The 20,495-nt window shown below is 52.0% G+C and overlaps 1 protein-coding gene across 1 annotated transcript in view; it reads left to right on the forward strand.

Annotated features, from left to right (window-relative positions):
• Positions 1 to 16,728: 16,728 nt before the first annotated feature.
• The window catches only part of SMIM22 (small integral membrane protein 22), a 5,539-nt gene continuing 1,772 nt past the window's right edge, over positions 16,729 to 20,495 (forward strand). The window contains exons 1-3 of the mRNA XM_015419420.1: positions 16,729 to 16,807; positions 18,078 to 18,242; positions 19,409 to 19,497. Coding sequence (XP_015274906.1) covers positions 18,107 to 18,242; positions 19,409 to 19,497 — 225 coding nt within the window. The 5' untranslated portion in view covers positions 16,729 to 16,807; positions 18,078 to 18,106. The remainder of the gene's footprint in view (positions 16,808 to 18,077; positions 18,243 to 19,408; positions 19,498 to 20,495) is intronic.

A 20,495-nucleotide genomic window follows, 5' to 3' on the forward strand; every position in this document is an offset into this window, starting at 1 on the left:
ACCAAGGTGCACGGAACGCTGTTACCTTCCCACCAAAGTGGTCCCTATTTATCTACTTGCAATTTCTTGCTTTCGAACTGCTAGGCTGGCAGGAGCTGGAACTAGAGATGGGAGCTCACTCCGTCATGCGGCACACTCGGGTCTCGAACTGCTGAACTACCACAGCCTGTAGTTCAGGCTGCAGTTCAGCATCTTAACCACTTGAGCCACACGCAGGGCAGTATACAACATAGTAAATCCAGAACCCATATAATCTGAAAACAGTTTAAAACAATAAAAATACACTGATTAACCGAAAAGATGGTGCTAGAGAATTCCAGTAGCGCCACTGCCACACGGTGGGGGGGGGGGCAAGGGGGTGTGAGTACCAGAGGGATGGGACCGTCACTGTCCTAAGCCAAATGCCTGGCAGAACATCTCTGCCAGTCTCGAACTGCTGAACTACCACAGCCTGTAGTTCAGGCTGCAGTTCAGCATCTTAACCACTTGAGCCACACGCAGGGCAGTATACAACATAGTAAATTCAGAACACATGTAATCTGAAAACAGTTTAAAACAATAGAAACACGCTGATTAACCGAAAAGATGGTGCTAGAGGATTCCAGTAGCACCACTGCCACACGGTGGGGAGGGGGCAAGGAGTGTGAGTACCAGAGGGATGGGACCTTCACTGTCCTCAGCAAAATGCCTGGCAGAACATCTCTGCCTGACAGGCGCTGCGGAACTGGCTCAGGTCCCACAGGGCACGGATATTATTCAGCACAGAGTTCCACCAAGTCGGAGCCAGGGCAGGAAACGCCCTGGCCCTGGCCGAGGACAGCCAGACATCCCTTGGGCTGGAGACCACCGGTACGTTCTGACATTGAGCGCAATGCTCTTCTGGGGGTGTACCCGAGAGGCGGTCCCGAAGATACGTGAGTCCCCTGACCGTTAAGGGCCCTGAAGAGCAACACTAGAAACTTGACCTTGCATGGACTCGTTCTTTCCTCCCTCTGGGTGAAAACCTCGCTGCCTGAATATCTGCTGCATGCTTCTGACCGAGTGGACTCGAGGCCATGGGACGTTCAAATGCCTCTAGTTGTGTTATTTCTATGCAAAAAATTCAAAATAGTAAACAGGCAGAGGTCATTTCCTGCAGGAGCGCACAGGAGCGAAGCTCTGGCACTAAAGAGCCCAGGGGGCGGGGCACATGCAACAAGCCCCACCCCCTGCTCCTAGCAGCCCTCAATTAGAGCAAGAAGCAGCCAGGTAAGTTGCAGAGCTCCCCCCAGGCCCCCGGTCCAAAACAGTCCAGTGGCACCTTTAAGACCAAGTTTTATTCAGGTACAAGCTCTCCCTCCTCTGCAAAGACACATCTGCACGCCCCCCCCCCCAAATAGCTAGCAATCCTAAACAGTCCAGTGGAGCCTGAGCCTTCTGACACACTTCAGGTGTTGTCAGGGGGTGTGGCATATGCAAATAAGGTATGCAAATGAGTTATGCTAATGAGCTCCTGCACCTCTTTTTCTACGAAATGACCCCTGTAAACAGGTGAGCGCGGTGATCGTTCCCAGTGGCTGCAATCCGTGGCAACTCAGGTTACTAACCTCAAGGTGGGGTCTGGCGTTCTCCCAGAATGCCAACCGATCTCAAGAATACAGACATCAGTTCCCCTAGAGGACACAGCCGCTTCAGAGGGCAGGCTCCATGGTATACCACGGAGTCTAGGAGGAAGGGAAGTCCGAGAGCGGGGGGGGGGCAAACTATGGCTCGGGGGCCACGTGTGGCTCTTTCACACATAATGTGTGGCTCCCAGCAGGGCAGCTAGGAAAGCAAAGGGGAGACATGCCTCCCTGATCGGTCTTCCCTTCCCCAGCCAGTGTTCCCCTCCCTGCATAGGCTTGAGGTAGGGGGAAGGCAGAGAAAGGAAGCAACTTTAAATGTGTTCTCAAAGTTATTGTCCCCCCCGGTAGCTTAGAGAAGGCATTTGTCTCTTTAGATCCCTTCTCCAAGCCAAGCTGGCAGGCATGGGGTGGGAGAATGCATTTAAAGTTACAATTGCTTTCTTTCCACCTCTCCCTTCCCCACTGCCTCCCCATTTATTTTCTTTCTTTCCACCTCTCTTTCCCCTTTTCTTTCTTTCTCTCTTTCTCCCTTCCTCTCTCTCTTTCCCACTCCCTCCCTCTCCCATCGATTTGCTTTCTTTTCACCTTTCTTTTCCCTTTTCTTTCTTTTTCTGCCTTCCTTTCTCTCTCTCTCTCTCTTTTCCCTTCCCTCCCCCCCTCATCTATTTGCTTTCTTTGTTTCTCTCTCTCTCCCTCTTTCTCTGACAAATAAATATCATGGCTTGGAGCCCATGTCAAGGGTTCCATGGGAGATGCAGACAGTCGCACCCCCTCCTAGCCACGGGTTCTGGCGATCGTCTCCCGGAGGTCCAGGAGAATGCGACCGTCATAACAAACGTCGAAACCGGAACGTGAATATCATTATCAATATCTGTTGTTACCCCTTTTGTTTTTATTTTTGGCAGTCTTGCTTAATGTTAATTAAAAAACAAATGTGCACATTTCCCAATAAAGATGTCTGTGTGATATTTGTGCATGTCTCGCGGCTCTCAAACATCTGACGTTTATTCTATGAGGCTCTTGCGTTAAGCAAGTTTGCCCACCCCTGTCCTAGAGTGACATCACCTCCCCACCGAGTTCTCTTCCCTCCCCAAGTTCTTCCCTCCCTGGGCCCTGCGCTCAACCCTCCAGGGGTTACCCAAGTTGGAGCAGGTGACCCCATTTAACCCCCAGTTGGGTCCAGCAATTTAGAGACTGAGAAAAATCCGTCGACTCAGTCGGAGCTCCGACTCACACTAGGCAAGTTCTAATTTAGCCATTCCTCTCCTTGAAGTTCCTCTGTTCCCGGCTGGAGCCCGATCTAAAGCACAGCCACGAGACGGCACCCTCCACACATCCTTTCCGGAAAACATGTTTCCCTTCCTTGCCAGCGAAGCCGTTGGCAAACCTCACGCGGCCTGTTGATTAAAGCTCAGGCGTGTCTGCCAAAGGGCCAATTATGGCTCCGCGGCCCACTGGCCACTCCCCAGCGTGGGCTCGATTTCGCGCCCTCCCCCCCCACACACCCAGGAACTCTGGCCAAGGTTTTCTGGCAAGGAGTGATTCATTAACTTGTCTCAGTTCGCTTTTGCTACACTTGGTGTTAGCTCCTTTAACCCTCGGGGCTTTCTGAACTCATGTCAGCTGGCAAAGCGGTTCTTCAAGCCCCCCAGAACCTGTGCCTGCGGCACCAAATAAATCCCCCGCTCAGGCCAGGTTCAGTAATTGCTCATTAAAGAGTGCAACATTAAAGGGGGGAGAAAAAAAATCTTAAAGCTCTCTCGTGGCAGCGAGTACAGATGGATGGCGGAAGATCCAGAGAATTATTGACTTCCGAACCACGGGGAGGGAAAGCTTTGCCAAGCCCTCAAAGCCGCTTCCAGATTTCATTCCTATGGGCTGAGCTGCATACTTGTGTCTGAAAGGTCTGGGTTCAAATCCCCCGGTGACCATGAAGCTCTCTAGATGAAGAAGAAGAGGAGGAGGAGGAGGAGGAGGAGGAGGAGGAGATTGGATTTATGCCCCGCCCTTCACTACCCAAAGGAGTCTCAGAGCGGCTTACAATCTACAAAAGTCCTCTTTTGAGGACTGCTCTTGAGAGGATGTTGTCACTGCCTGCCTGTGTAGGCACATATCCGCCCGGTGCTGCGTGACCTGCACTGGCTGCCTATCGAATACTGGATCCATATCAGAGTGTGCTTACCTTTAAAGCTCTATATGGCCAGGGGCCTGCATATCTTCAAGACCGCCTCTCCCCATATGAGCCCCGTAGGACGTGGCGTTCTACAAACCAGCACCTCCAGGTAGTCCCTGGCCCTAGGGATGTCCGATTTGCCTCAACTAGGGGCAGGGTCTTTTCCGCCCTGGCCCCTGCCTGGTGGAATGAGCTACCTTATGAGATCAGGACCCTGCGGGACCTGTTACATTTCCGCAGGATCTGCAAGACGGAGCTCTTCCGCCGGGCCTTTAGCTGAGCCGGGCAGCCTCCCCCTGTCACTGCAGATCCCAGAAACCACAATATTATCTGTTGAGGCACATTGCTGTTTTAGTGTGTTGGTGATTTTGTTGATTTTAAATGGATTGTTATAAGATGTTTTAATTGTCAATCTGCACTCATTGCGGATCTACATGGTGGTACCCGCTCTGAGCCTACAATCTGGGGATATATCCCCGGCATCTCCAGTTCAAAGGATGAGGAAGGAGGCGATGTGAAATCTCTCGGCCTGAGGCCCTGGAGAGCCGCTGCCAGTCCGAGTAGACAATATTGAGTGACCTCAATGGACCTAAGCTGATGAAGAAGAAGAAGAGGAGGAGGAGGAGGAGGAAATTGGATGAATACCCCACCCTTCACTCGGAGTCTCAGAGTGACTTACAATCTCCTTTTTCCTCTCCCCACGACAGACAGCCAGTGAGGTAGGTGGGGCTGAGAGAGCTCTTTCCAGAACTGCCCTTGAGGGAACAGCTCTGACAGAACTGTGGCTTGCCCAAGGTCATCCAGCAGCTGCGAGTGGAGGAGTGGGGAATCAAACCCAGTTCTCCCAGATTAGAGACCGCGCACTTAACCACGACACCAAACTGGCTCTCAGGTAGCCTCATGTGTTCATGTTCACGTGTTTGCATCGAACCAGCTTTGCATTGAACCAGGGCGTTTGCTTTTTCTCCAACCACCAGATCCCCCGAGTCATCTCTTCACATCCTTTCATACCCGTCAGGCCTTACGCCGGCGTAACTCCCTTAATGTCCTCGGCTCCCTGCCTATTGAACAATTTCGAAGTTGTTCACCTTCGCCAGCCGCCCATCAATCTTCCGGGCCACGGGTTTCATCCGTCCCAGCTTGGGGAACAGACGCACCAATCTGCTCTGCCCCGCCGAGGTCCATCAGCGAGAAAGGTTTCGCGGAGAAGGAAGCGGGCAAGAAATATCGCCCCGTCATCGCCCGGCAATAAAAAAAACGGAGGCGGAGAATATTAGCAAGTGCCCCCTTCCCTCCCACAAGCAAAACAACAAAAAAGACAGAGACTGATGTGGCCTTTGGCAGGAAGGTGTACGGAACTTATCCCCCCCCCCCAATCATTCTGTTGATAATTAGTAAAACAACGCAAATATTGGTACAGTTCTCAGCTGGGAGAGACTGGACCCTTAACTTACTGGGAATGTTCTGGGTGGGTTGCTCCACTGTAGGGCAGGAGAGAACTCCTCCAGGCGCCCAGACCTGGATAGCCCAGGCTAGTGGTTAAGAGCGGCATGGACTCTAACCTGGAGAACCGGGCTTGATTCCCCACTCCTCCACATGCAGCCGACCTTGGGTCGGTCACAAGTTTTCTCAGAGCTGTTCTCTCAAGAGCAGTCCTTGAAAGAGCTCTCTCAGCCCCACCTGCCTCACAGGGAGAGCGGCATGGACTCTAACCTGGAGAACCGGGTTTGATTCCCCACTCCTCCACATGCAGCCAGCTGGGTGACCTTAGGCCGGTCACAAGTTTTCTCTGAGTTAGTGTAAGCTAGCTCACCGTTTTTTAGTCTCCGGCTCACACATTTTTGTCTTCGCTCAGGAATGGGGGCTCCAGGGCAAACTAATTTATGCAGCAGCCAGATTGCCCGCTCACAACTTTAAAGCCAGTAGCTCACAAAGGAGAATTTTTGCTCACAAGACTCCAAAGCTTAGAGGGAACATTGCTCACAAGGTGTCTGTTGTGGGGAAAGGAAGGGAAAGGCGCTCTGAGACACCTTCGGGTAGTGACGGGTGGGGTATAAAAACAAAACTTTTCTTCTCCCTCCATTTTATCCTCACGAGAACCCTATGAGGAAGGTTAGGCTGAGCGTGTGTAACTGGCCAGAGGTCACCCAGCAAGCTTCCTTGGCAGAGAGGGGATTCGAACCTGGGTCTTCCAGATCCTAGTGCAACACTCTAACTACTATATCATACGATTGAACCCTGAAGGCTGGTGTTCAAAGGAAAAGCAATGTAGGGAGGTGATTGTAATGGGGGAGTGCCAGAGAAGGGTGCTTAAACCCACCCCTCTTCCACGTCCCCCATAACCACTTTCCCACCACTATGGGTTTGTGGTGCAGTGGTTAGTAGTGTCAGACTAGTATCTGAGAGACATGGGTTCAAATCCCGACTCATGCCATGGAAGCTCGCTGGGTGGCCTTGGGCTAGTCATGTTCTCTCAGTCTGACATACCTCACATGGTTATTGTGAGGATAAAATGGAGAAGAAGAGAAGAAGAAGAAAAAGAAGAAGAGATTGGATTCATACCTTACCCTTCACTTGACATCTCAGAGTGGTTTACCACCTCTTTCTCTTCCTCTCCCCACAACAGAGCGACTTACAAATCCCTTTCCCTTCCCCTCCCCACAACAGACACCCTGGGAGGTAGGTGGGGCTGGGAGAGCTTTTTTGAGAATTGCTCGTGAGTGAACAGCTTTGAGAGAACTTGTGACCGACCCAAGGTCACACCAGCCACTCTATGTGGAGTGGGGAATCAAACCCGGTTCTCCCAGATTAGAGTCCACTGCTCTTACCCACTACACCAAACTGGCTCGTTGTAAGCCTCTCTGGTTCCCCAGTGGGAAGAAAGGAGGGGGTACAACTGAATTAAATAAATAAAAATAAATAAAATGAGAACTAATCCATTGGTTTTTCAGGTTTTGGGGAAAGGGGAATTTCCCCTCTTCTGGTTAGAAAAACTTAAACCATAAACCCATATGAACTGGAAGGTTGGGAAGGTCGGTTTATGAACCGACCCGGTTTGTGAGCCATTTAAAGTTTAACCCCCTGCTTTCTGCCCCTTGCGAAAAGCCACGGGGGGCAGAAAGCAGGGTTTAAACGGCTCCAAACCATCTAAACCAAACAGCCGAGCAGCTGTTTTTCACAAACCACCAGAAACGCACCAAAATTCGTGGACGTTCGCGGCGGTTCTTCAGTTCGAGGACGTCAGTTCGCAATCCACAAACCGGCCAAAATTCATGACGAACTTTAGGGTTCGTGCCCATCCCTACTTATGTATGCAGCAGAATGAAATGTGAGCGTCAGGAACTGACCCGGTCTGTGAGCATCAGGAAGACCAAATTATAGCATTTCAAGATATTGTTAATCTTCAGGCTGTCGGTTGGGAGCGGCCCTCTTCGCAGATCCCTGCTCCAAAATCTGACCTCACCGCTTCTGTCCACCGGGGAATGAAAGCTGAGAAATCCGACCGATGTGAAAAGGGTAATGCCGGAGAGCCATAAACAAACGCTCACATCCTCCTGCTCGCTGTCATATCACATAAGCCCAATGTGTGGGCACTGTGCACCATGCGTGGGTCTATCTCCAAGGACATCGAATGCCCCAGGGGCTCCAAAGGCACAGCCTTTGACTAGGCCCAGCTGCAGTGCAAGAAGCATGTTGACCACACCACCACCCCAACAAAAACAAAACCCATTTTTGCAAACCAGCCCATACTTAATCCTCTCTGCAGTCTTTCTGTTGTTATTCATTTGCAAGACGTCTGCCAGTTTTTGTGTATGGTATTTTCCAGGGGTTGTTTCGTAGAAAAAGAGCTAGGGGAACTCATTAGCATAACTCATTAGCATATGCCACACCCCCTGATATCACTGGAAGTGTGTCAGAAGGCCACACCCCCTGACATCACCGGAAGTGTGTCATAAGGCCACACACCCCGCCCCCAACGGTCCCGGCCGCCGGCGGCCTTGCAGCTCCACTGCCGAGCCCCATGAGGGGCCTGGCAGTGGACCTGCAAAGCCGGCGGGAGTGCAAGGAAGCCCCGCGAAGGCCCTCCCTGGCCCCAGGCAGGCAGGGGTGGGGAGAGGCAGGGAGGAAGCAACTTACCCTCCCTCTTCTCCTGCCTCCTCCAGGCTGAATGAGGGCCGGAAGCAGGGGGCGGGGCTTCGTCATGTGCCCTGCCCCCGCACCTCACCTGGGGGAACTGTGATCCCCCGCGATCCCCCCGAAATGACCTCTGGTATTTTCCACACGTGTTATTTCCTGGCTTGTATGTCCCTGTTGCATAGGGTTTTCTTCCTTTTCTCCTGTGTTCTTTCTCCCTCTAGGGGCCACTTTGATATTGCACCACTGTAACTCCGGCTTCAGTTTAAGTCTGAACAAGACCTGGAGCTGACTGTGGCTCAGATCATGAGCTACTCATTGCAAAATTCAGACTTGAACTGAAGAAAATTGGGGAAACCACTAGGCCATTCAGGTTTGACCTAGATCGCATCCCTGTAATCAACCCTGACTGTTCCCTGGAAAACCAGATAATGAAACTGAAGCTCAAATACTTTGGCCACTCAATGAAAAGGGAGCACTCACTGGAGAAGACCCTGATGCTGGGAAAGATTGAAGGTCAAAGAAGACGGGGACGGCAAAGGATGAGATGGTTAGACAGTGTCATCGATGCAACAAACATGAAATTGAGCAAACTTCAGAGGACGGCTTCAGAGGACGGCGGAAAACAGAAAGGCCTGGCGGGATCTGGTCCATGGGGTCGCAAAGAGTTGGGCTCGACTGTGCGACTGAACAACAACAACAAACTCCGGCTTATTTTAAAGAAGCTAGAAGTACAGCGATTGTTATTATCTATTAAATTTGTTAACCGCCCTATCCTAGCTTATGCCAAAGCGACTAGAGAAAACAAAATACGTGCGGAGAAGGGAAAGACCGAGGTAGTATGGGCATAAACATGAGAAAAATAAGATTTGTGTAAGAACCATGTACTTGGAGCTGCGGTGGCTCAAGTGGTTAAGACGCTGAACTGCAGGCTGTGGAAGGTCAGTAGTTCAGCAGTTCGAGACCCGGGGGCCGCAAGACGGAGTGAGCTCCCGTCTCTAGTTCCAGCTCCTGCCAGCCTAGCAGTTCGAAAGCAAGAAATTGCAAGTAGATAAATAGGTACCACTTTGGTGGGAAGGTAACAGCGTTCCGTCTGCCTTGGTGTTGAGTCATGCCGGCCACATGACCACGGAAACGTCTTCGGACAGCGCTGGCTCTTCGGCTTTGAAACAGAGATGAGCACCGCAACCCTAGAGTCGGATTCGACTGGCTTTCGAGCAAGGGAACCTTTACCTTTACTTTTAAGAACCATGTATGTGTGAGAGAATGGCGGGAGCTCTGGAGACGTGGGGCCATCGCAGCAAAGGACCTGTGCCTGGCAAACACCCTCCTCACCTCTGAAGAGGAGGGGATTCAAGTGTTGGATAAGCAGGTAGCCACAGTGGAGAGGAGGACCTTCCAGCAGCTTGGGCTGATGAGCCAGCCACAGCCTTTCTTAGGTAAGAAAGCAGTTGCCAATTTGGTGGACGCCCTAGTAACAGCTGGGCCAGACTACTACAATGTGCTCTGTGTGGAGCTGTGCTTGGAGACTGTCCAGAAACTACAATTGGTCCAGAATGCTGTGCCGAGAATGATGACTGGAGTAGGTCATAGGGACCCTATCGCTCTAGTCTTGTTCCATCTCCACGAGCTCCCAGTTTGCCACTGTGGTAGTGGTAGAGGGTTAGAGTGTCAGATTCTCTTAGAGTGTCAATTGAACCTACTTCACAAGGTTGTTGTGAGGGACAGAGGAGAATGACGTAAGCCAAAGCTTTGATTCTCCATTTGGGAGAAAGGCTGGCAATGTGAAGTAAATAGATAAATAGCTTCCTGGACCAGTTGAAGGTGGTGGCATTAACCTTTAAAGCCCGATATGGCTTCGGCCCAGCATCCCCTATGGCAGGGGTCCCCAACTTTTTTGAGCCTATGGGCACCTTTGTCCAGTTTGGTGTAGTGGTTGAGAGTGGTGGACTCTAATCTGGAGAACTGGATTTGATTCCCCCACTCCTCCACATGGAGCCAGCTAGGTGACCTAGGGTCAGTCACAAGTTCTTTCAGAGCTGTTCTCTCAAGAGACGTTTTTCTCAAAAGAGCTCTCTCAGACCCACCTACCTCACAGGGTGTCTGTTGTGGGGAGGGGAGGGGAAAGGAGATTGTAAGCCGCTCTGAGACCCCAAGTGAAGGACAGGGTATAAATCCAATCTATTCTTCTTCTTTTACCTCACAGGGTGTCTGTTGTGGGGAGGGGAAGGGAAAGGAGATTGTAAGCCGCTCTGAGACTCTGAGTGAAGGGCAGGGTATAAATCCAACTCTTCTTCTTCTTCTGACACAGCACGGTGGGGGCAGCCACAAAATGGCTGCCGCGGGAGGCAGAGCCTAGAACAAAATGGCCGCCACAGCTTAACTTCAGTCACACAGGGAAGTGTCTTGTTCTGTGGCGGCAGCTGCTGCCAAAGCAACATTTAAAGAAAAAAATCTACACAGCCCATCAGATTCCCAATATCAGAAGCCGTGCTGGGCAGAAGCCCTACCTGGCCTCACCAACTTCCTACAAACACTTGGGCAGACACCAAAAAACTTCTCGGTTGGTGCCGTGGCGCCCATGGGCGCCACATTGGGGAACCCTGCCTTAAAGAATGCCTACTCCCACGGGAACCTACCTGGCCATTGTGGTCAGTCATCTTTGAAGGCCCTTCTTTGGGCTCTTCGGAAACCATTCAGCGAAGCCAACTGATGCCTTTCCTCAGGGGTCCTTTTGTAGAGAAAGAGGTGCAGGAGCTCATTAGCATAACGCATTAGCATAACTCATTTGCATATGCCACACCCCCTGACATCACTGGAAGTGTGTCAGAAGGCAATACCCACGGCTCAGGCTACACTGGGCTGTTTTGGATCACTAGCTATTTTTTTTGGGGGGGGGGACGTGCAGATCTGCCCTCGCAGAGGAGGGAGAGCTTGTGCCTGAATAAAACTTGGTCTTAAAGGGGCCACTGGACTGTTCTGGGCCGGGGGGGGGGGGGGCTCTGCAACTTACCTGGCTGCTTCTTGCTCTGACTGAGGTCTGCTGGGAGCAGAGGGTGGGGCTTCTTGCATGTGCCCGCCCCCTGGACTCTTTACTGCCGGAGCTCCGCTCCTGTGCACTCCCGCAGGAAATGACCCCTGCCTTTCCCCCTTTCTAATGGGACGCCTCTGGCGGCTTTACACTTTTTAAAGCCATGTCTTCTTGCTAATTCGAAGGGACAGAGGGAGAACGCAGGCAGAGTGTCCCCAATGATAGGAGAGATGTGCAGTTCACTGGATTATATGCTTGCAGGATGACGTTGCAAGTAGCCATGCAGTGGGGATGCCAGCCTCCAGGTCGGCCCTGGAGATCTCCCGCTATCACGACTGGTCTCCGGTCTACAGTGGTCAGTTCCCCTGGAGAAAATGGATGCTTTGGAGGGTGGGCTCTGTGTCAAACTCATTGTACCCCACTGAGGTTCCTGTTCTCCCCAGGTGCATCCCCCAAATCTCCAGGAGTTCCCCAGCCTGGATCTAGCAACCCTACCCCCCCATCAATGTTCCCTCTAAGCTATGGAGCCCTGTGAGCAAAAATTCTACTTTGTGAGCTACTGGCATTAAAGTTGTGAGCAGGTGATTTCGCTGCTGCATAAATTAGTTTGCTCGGGAGCCCTCCTTCCTGAGCTAAGACAAAAACGTGTGAGCCGGAGGCTAGAAAACTGTGAGCTGGCTCACATGAACTCATCTTAGAGGGAACACTGCCCCCCATCCCCCATCGGGGGACAGCTGGTAATCCTAGAAGGGCAAGATTCTTCCCCTGAAGTAATCCTGTCCCCCCCCCCCCCCCCCCAAAAAAAGAAATTCTCAGCCCTCTGGTCAAAAGGCCACGAGACATAGAGACAGCAAAGTTCAAATCTATACAAGATAAGCACAGTTATTCATTCTCATTGTCACTGGTGATAACACAGTAAGATAGTAGTAGAAGAGATTGGATTTCTACCCCGCCTTTTGCTACCCAAAGGAGTCTCAGAGTGGCTTACAAATGCCTTTCCCTTCCCCTCCCCACAACAGACACCCTGTGAGGCAGGTGGGGCTGAGAGAGCTCTGAGACAACTGCTCCTGAGGGAACAGCTCTGAAAGAACTTGTGACTGACCCAAGGTCACCCAGCTGGCTGCACGTGGAGGAGTGGGGAAATCAAACCTGGTTCTCCCAGATCAGAGTCCGCGCTCCTACACACTACACCAAACCGGCTTTCTGTAGATTTGCTCTCCTCCCTCCCAATTTATTTGGTCTTTGTCTGTGTTTTAAACCCTGCAGGTGGGCTGGGAGAAACTTGCTTTTGGTGGGCAGCAGGGGAGTGGTCTGAAGTTAGTTACCAGGTCCCCCTTAGCCCCTGCTGGGGGTGTGGGGGTATGGTTGCCAGATCCAGGTAGGGAAACTCCTGGAGATTTGGGGGTGGAGCCTAGGGAGGACAGGGACCTCAGTGGGGTACAGTGCCCTGGAGTCCACCCTCCAAAGCATCCATTTTCTCCAGGGGAACTGATCTCTATAGTCTGGAGATGAGTTGTAATTCCAGGGGATCCCCAGGTCCAAGTCCAGCTCACTCACTAGGCGAACTAGGCACTCGCCTAGAGCGTGCCGGCCCTTAGGGGCGCCAAACTGACACACACACACCCCTGCTGTCCTGGTTCAGCTGCAGACACTACTGATTTTTAAACATGTTATGATCTTTCTGATGATACAAACACCAATTCCACCAAAGAACTTAGCCCTCTGGGCACAGAAGGGTCACTCAGCTGAGTCAAAGAGGAACCTAAGTAGGGGGGCTATTACATAAGGACACTCAAGTTGCAACTGATTTATGGCAACCCCGGCAAGGAACTGTCAAGGCAAGTGAGAAGCAGAGGTTGTTTGCGACTGCGAGTGCCTTTCTTTGCAGAGTCTTCCTTGGTGGAAGCCAGATGTGCAAAGCAGGCAAAGTTAGAAAAGCAAAAGTGAGTGTTAAGAGCATGGGTGCCAGGGGAACGGGAGGTCCGGGGTACAGATCCAATTAATGGGTCCGAGCCATGGTGGGCGCACGGGGGGGGGGGGGCTCCAGAAGGGATCCTCGCCTAGGGTGCAAAATAAGCTGGGGCCGGCCCTGCCCAGGTCCCACCTGGAGGATGGCGTCCCTAGTAGCAGTGGATAAATGGTGAGAGAAGAAAGATTCAACCCCTTCCCCCCCCATCCACTTTCCCCCATGATATTCCCTCCTCCCAGGGTTTAAACAAAACCCGCATCAGCGCATTGGCCCTGTGTAGTTAGGCCCAGACTCTGAAAAGACTAGAACACAGCAAGTTTTTCAAAATTCGGAGAGGCCCGCTCCGGTCTGTCTCTGCATGACCCGCAGGACAAAAGAGCAAGAGTCTAGCAGCACCTTATAGACTAACAACATCTGTGGCAGATATCCGAAGGAGTGAGCGGTGACTCACAAAAGCTCCTCCCCTGCCACAAATTTTGTTAGTCCTGGACTCTTGCTCTTTTCTGCTGCTACGGACAAACACGGCGACCCATCTTGGGCTATCTCAACAGGGTAATACTGCCACCTGCTGGACAGAGATGGAAGCTCGTGCACACGCATTCACTGGAGCGGTCTTGGCGAGGGTGGGTGGGTGGGAGGACTTCGTCCACTGGCAGCAGAAGCCGAGTCCCAGTGGGCGTTCCTTTAATGCCATGCCTGAGATAAACCTGTCTCTCATCCTTGTTCATCATGCAGATGAGGGCGCTAGAATCCACACAGTGTTGGGAACTCGGTCCCTGTGACGCTGCCCTCCACCGTTCCGCGTAGCAAGGGAAACGCCGAACAAGTCTTGCGCAAGTGAAAAGTCTTCGGAGAACCCGCAAGGCCCCCGTCTGGTGGATTCCTTAACACAGCAATTCCTCCGTCCTGGTGGAGTGTTTAGTTAGCACCATCTCATCAGATCTCGGGAAGCTAAACAGGACCGGCTCTGGTTAGTCCTTGGATGGGAGGCCACCAAGGAAGTCCGGGGTTGCTACGCAGAGGAAAGCAATGGCAAACCACCTCTGAAGGTCTCTTGCCCTGACCTGGATGGCTCAGGCTAGTCTGATGGTGTCAGAACTCGGAAGCTAAGCAGGATCAGCCCTGGTTGGTATTTGGATGGGAGACCAACAAGGAAGTCCGGGGTTGCTACGCAGAGGCAGGCCATGGTCAACCACCTCCGTACGTCTGTTGCCTTGAAAACCCGATGAGGTTGCCACAAGTTGGAGGTGACTTGACGGCACTTTACATGCAGCCCACGGCAGCCAAGAAAGGGAGTGAAGAATCACTCCCAAAGCCCAACCTGAAACACACACCAAGGATCTTGGAATCCACCTGGGTGGTACCACAAACCCAGCCCCCAGATGAGCCAAACAATGCCTCAAAACCATGGGAGTGTTGAGGTTCAGGCCATATTGGGTCACTCCTCCCAGCTTCCCCCAACCAGGGCTTTCTTTGTAGAAAAAGCCCAGCAGGAACTCATTAGCATAATAGGCCACACCAAACAGCAGGAACTCATTAGCATATTAGTCCACACCCCTGATAGCAGAAACTCATTTACATATTAGGCCACACCCCCATGTTACCAAAAGTGTGCTCATCCAGCCACACCCACCTTTTTATTTTATTTATTTATTTATTCAGGTATTTCTACCCCGCCCTACCCCGCAAGCGGGCTCAGGGCGGCTTACAAGGGGCATAGGCCCATACATAAAATTCAATAAAATCCGATAAAATCACAGAATACAATCAATACATACTGTTAATAGTAATAGTAATAAAGTGCTTTAAGTTTTTAAGTTCCAAGATGGTCTACAGTTGTCTCTTACAGGAAGTGACCCCTGCCAGCGCTAGTTATACTAATATAATACCGGCAGTCTTAATCCAAGCTAATCGACTGATCTTGCCGCCATATAGTCCGTCTTGCCACCGGGCCATCAAGGGCGATCCAACTTAGATGGTATTTCCACCGTTGGTAGTGGTGGAAGGGGGGGGCAGGTGCGGCGGCCCCTACATAAAGGCCTGGGGGAAGAGCTCCGTCTTGCAGGCCCTGCGGAATTGCATAAGATCCCGCAGGGCCCTGATCTCTTCCGGGAGCTCATTCCACCAGGTAGGGGCCGCCACTGAGAAGGATCTAGCCCTTGTTGCAGCATATCGTACCTCTCGGGGATCCGGGGCCACTAAACGGCTCTGGGTCCCCGACCGAAGTGCTCTTGGGGGTATATACGGGGAAAGGCGGTCCCTCAGGTAGGTCGGACCCAGGCCATATAGGGCTTTAAAGAGCACTTTGAAGCGGATTCAGTATGCTATGGGCAGCCAGTGCAGCGCCTTCAACCCAGGCTTGATGTGCTCCCACCTGGGGAGGCCCAGCAGCAGCCTAGCTGCCGCGTTCTGCACCAGCTGCAGCCTCCGAATCAACGACAAAGGCAGCCCCATGTAGAGAGCGTTACAGTAGTCTAGCCTTGAGGTGACCGTCGCATGGATCACTGTAGCCAGATCATCACGGTCGAGGAAAGGGGCCAACTGCCGAGCCTGCCTCAGATGGTAAAAAGCAGACCTGGCAGTGGCTGCTACCTGGGCCTCCATTGTCAAGGAGGAGTCCAGGAGCACTCCCAAACTCCTAACCTCCGACGCAGGCACCAAAGGCACCCCATCGAAGGTCGGGAGAGGGAGCCCTAACCCCATCCCGTTCCGACTCAGGCCCAGGACCTCCGTCTTCGCTGGGTTTAGTTTCAACCGGCTCAGCCTTTTGCTTCTTATTCTGTTTACCTTGTTTGTTGTCAAAACCCAGGGCCTTTTTTGTAGCAGGAACTCCTTTGCATGTTAGGCCACACACCCCTAATGCAGCAAATCCTAATGAGTTTCTGCTGTTGGGAGCGTCATATTATGCTAATGAGTTCCTGCTGGGCGTGGCCAACTTGGATGCCAGCCGGAACTCCGTTCCTGTGCGTTCCTGCCCAAAAATAGCCCTGCCCCCAACTAAGCTGCTGAATTTCAGAAATGGACCCAATCGACCCCAAAAAGTCAGGGTGGGGGGGAGGAATTGTAAAACTTTCTTTCCGCCTCCTAAGGAAGCCATTTGGTGGCAGCAGGCACTTTTCGTTTCTGTGCCCACCATGCAGTGTCAGAATCCCAAAGGCCTCCACAGGGTCGTAAAGGTGGGAGGGACCCTGCACTAGTTTCAGAACTGTGCCTTTCCCCAGCACAAGGGGAATCTACACCTGCTGCAGTTCTGCCCGTCATCCACTGGAAACCCATCTGCCTGCCACACATGTGAAACCAGTTAAAACGTTTGTCTTAAAAGTGAATCCTTGAGCAGAGGTTGCCAACTGGGGACAGGAGGCAGGGCATCTATGCCCTTAAGACGGCAGTCATGCAAAAAAAGAAATTGGCAACCCTTGTTTCTGAAGGCACACTTTTTAAGAGCGTGCATGTGTACTTCTTAAAACTATCAAGCGCGAACGTAGTAAAACAGTGTTTCGGCATGCAGTGTGTACCAGCAACTGAAGACCAAGTGTGGTTTCTTCCTGCTTGTACACACGGGGTTAAACACAGCTGCCTTCCTGTGATGTGTGAAGGGATCGTTGGCAGGGTTCCTCTGCAGGGAGCTCTTCTTTTTCTTTTCTTCTTTTTCAAAAGTCCACCTGTTTTACCCGGGAGGGAGCCTGGCTGCAGTTGCCTTTCCCTAGCAAGGGAAGAGGAGGAGACGTGGGTGTTGCCAGATCTCAGCCTGGGCTCAGGTGCTCTGAAATCAACACCAGCCCTGGGCCCTACTTCATGCAAACAGGAACAAGGAAGTTGGAAGGCGCTTCACAGAGAGTCAGAGAAAGTCACGGACGCGAAAGGAGCAAAAGCAGAGGGAGGCATTTCTGCAGCAGGTAATAATTTCCACCAAGGAATCTTCACCTGGAGGGGTTTTTTTGGTTTTTTTTAAAGTCTGCTTTACGTTTCTCTTATAAATTGAGCAGCTCACTTTTAAGGTCTCTGCTTCTTTCCAAAAGCAACTTCCTCGTTCATCTTCTGCTCTGGGATCCGACACACGCACACACACAGACACCTGTTTGTCTGGAGGGCCTCAAGGACTTGGAAGAGAGATTGCTTGGGGTCATATTCAATGTTCCCTCTAAACTGCGAAGTCTTGCGAGCAAAAATTCTACTTTGTGAGCTACTGGCATTCAAGTTGTGAGCAAGCAATCTGGCTGCTGCGCAAATTAGTTTGCTCTGGAGCCATCCTTCCTGAGCTAAGACAAAATTGTGTGAGCCGGAGGCTAAAAAACGGTGAGCTAGCGCACACTGACTCAGCTTAGAGGGAACACCGGTCATATTGGAAGTCAGGAGCGTACAACATCTATAGCTAGATTGGAGACCAGTAGTGCCTTAGAGAGAAACAAGAGTTTCGGGGTTCAAGCTTTCAAGAGTCAAAGAGGAAGCTTTGACTCCTGGAAGCTAACACCCCGAAACCTCTTGTTCCTCTCTAAGATGCTACTGAACTCCAATCTGCTTTACTGCAGACCAACACGGCTAACCTCTGATGTATCTATCGCTACCAGGGGCTTGGTTAGGGCAACCTTCCCTGGACTGCAGAAACGTCTGTTCGTAAGGGCTGAAATGTATGTTCGTCATTGACGCGCAGAAATGTTTGTGACTGGTTCGCGCCGGCAGGCGAAAATCCGTGGCTGCGTTCGGTTTCGTGAGCCACAGGCCCGAGAGGCAGAACTAAGGCTGGGCAAACTGTCGAGGTGGAGAAAAGCAATAAGGAAACTGGACTGTGTCGGGACCTGCGTCTGACCCAGCTCTTGCTAGGCCCCCCACAGCATCTGGCCCCACCCCAGAGAAGAACGCTTTGTGAGGGATGCTCTCTGCTACCATATTGGCTGGAGTTAGAGTTGCCAATTCCAGGTTGAGGAATTCCTAGAGGTTTGAAGGGTGGAGACTGAGGAGGATGGGGTCTGGGGTATAATGCCCTGGACGCCACCCTCTGTCCCCTCCAGGGGAACAGATCCCTGCAGTCTGGGGCTCAGCTATAATTCCGGGAGATCGCCAGGCCCCACTTGGAGATTGGCAACCCCCGCTGGAGTTGTCTGTGTGACTCTGCCCTTGGTTAGCTCCCATTCTGACATGTTCAACTCCCCCTTTTGTCATCGACAGATCCATTGGGACGCTTGGGAAACCTGAACATGGCATCTCAAGGCAAAGACTTCGGCCAACAACTGAGCGACCAGATCAACGACGCGTTGGAACGACTGGCGACCAAGGAGATGTTCCAGACTGACTGGGATATTGCTGCCTTTGCCATTTTCTTCACTTTCATCGGTGAGTTGGGTGGGGTGAGCTGGCCAGCTTCTTTACCACCCCCCCCGCCCCGAGAGCGGTTAAGAGTGCGGACTCTAATCTGGGAGAACCGGGTTTGATTCCCCACTTCTCCACATGCAGCTGCTGGCGTGACCCTGGGTCAGTTAGAAGTTCTCTCAGAGCTGTCCTCTCAAGGGCAGTTCTCGAAGGAGCTCTCTCAGCCCCACCTCCCTCACAGGGTGTCTGTTGTGAGGAGGGGAAAGGAAAGGAGATTGTAAACTGCTCTGAGGCTCCTTCGGGTAGTGAAGGGCGGGGTATAAATCCAATCTCTTCCCTTCTTCTCTCAGCATCTGCCTCAATTCATAGCGACCCATAGAATCAGCATTGCTCTCAGACGACCTTCTGGGGACCTGATGGATGGCAACTCATTTTCACCCCCCTGCTTCCCTGTCCCAGCACACCTGTGTTTATCAAGCAGAAGAGAAAGTTACGTGGAAGTTTACCAGGCGGCTTGGGAAGAGCAGCTGGCCAGGCAGGGCGTCCCGCCTCCCAACTCCGGTTTGGCACAGTGGTTAGGAGCGTGGACTCCAATCTGGGAGAACCGAGTTTGAGTCCCCACTCCTCCACACTTGGCTGCTGGTGTGACCTTGGGTCAGTCCTAAGTTCTTTCAGGGCCGTTCTCTCAAGAGCCGTTTCTGTCAAGAGCTCTCTGTTGCGGGGAGGGGAAGGGAAAGGAGATTGTAAGCTGCTCTGAGACTCCTTTGGGTAGTGAAGGGCGGGGTGTAAATCCAATCTCTTCTTCCTCTTCTGTCAGTAACAGTTCTTGAAAGAGCTCTCTCAGCCCCGCCTACCTCACAGGGCGCCTGTTGTGGGGAGGGGAACCGGAAGGAGATTGTAAACTGCTCTGAGACTCCTTCGGGTAGTGAAGGGTGGGGTATAAATCCAATCTCTTCTCTTCTTCTTCTCTGCTCTTGTGTCTCTATCATCAGTTAACCTTCACGGCTTGGAAAGCTTCTTCTTCTGTAGACGTAGGGAGCCCAGAATGTTCTACCGGGTCCCAAATCCATGGCCTTCTGAATAGTTCTCCAAAATCCAAAAGCTAACAGCAGCCACTGAGCTCTTCCTCATCGGTTCCCCCCAATTCTGGAGAGCCGGTGACCTGACACGCCCATCTCGTTTCCTCCCAGGCGCAGTTCTCCTTTTGGTCCTCCTCGTTCTGATCCGCTGCTGCTGCTGCTGCTGCTGCGACTGCGAGCCCTCCGGGTCGTACCACAAGGTAAACCTTCTCGCGCATCCCCTCGGCGTTGCAGCCTCAGAGGAAGTGAATGTGATACAAAACAGGTGGATCTTGGGGTGGTGGTGTTTGGATCAGAGTTTAGACCCCCCACCCCTGCTTAGCACTAGCCCTCCCAAAGACAAGAGCATTAGGCATTCTGGCAGGAACGTATGTGGGAATGCACGCTGGAATGACCAACTCCTTTCTCAAGTGGGGAATGTCCCAAAACTCACGGGCCAAGTCTAGTCCTAGCATTTTCCTGGGGGCATCTATTGAAGCCCCCCAAGATCAGAGCGGCACACATGGATTTCCCCCATTTTGCCCTCACAACAACTTGTGTCAGGTCCACCCCCAATGTTCCCTCTACGCTGTGAAGTCTTGTGAGCAAAAATTCTACCTTGCGAGCTACTGGCATTAGAGTTGTGAGCGAGCGATTGGGCTACTGCAACAATTAGTTTGCTCTGCAGTCATCTCTCCTGAGCGAAGACAAAAATCTGTGAGCTGGAGGCTAAAAAACTGTGAGCCAGCTCACACTCACTCAGCTTAGGGGGAACAGTGCCCGCCACTCTGACCTCCGTGCCACTTCGTCTTGAAAGAGTGCAATGCCTGGTGGAGTTGCAGAGGTCAGCTGGAAGGAAGGGAAGGGACTACCCGGGGTCTCGTATGCATTCAGCTGCTGGATACTGAGTCAGACCTTTGGTCTACCAATGTTACTATTGTCTCTGCTAACCGAAAGTGGTGCCCTGACCTGGATGGTGCAGGCGAACTCAATTCCGTTAGATCTCGGAAGCTAAGCAGGGTTGGCTCTGGGTAATATTTCGGTGACCTCAAAGGAATGCCAGGGTCATGACGCGGAGGCAGGCAACAGCAAGCCACCTCTGAAACGTCTTGCCTTCTAAACCAGCCCAGCTTGCCACCTAGTGGTGCATGAAGGCATCTTGCTGCCGGACAATCTTAGGCTCTCCCGGATATAATATAATATAATATAATATAATATA

This window comes from Gekko japonicus, unplaced genomic scaffold (assembly GCF_001447785.1).
Source record: "Gekko japonicus isolate JY-2015 unplaced genomic scaffold, Gekko_japonicus_V1.1 scaffold513, whole genome shotgun sequence".
NCBI lineage: Eukaryota > Metazoa > Chordata > Lepidosauria > Squamata > Gekkonidae > Gekko > Gekko japonicus.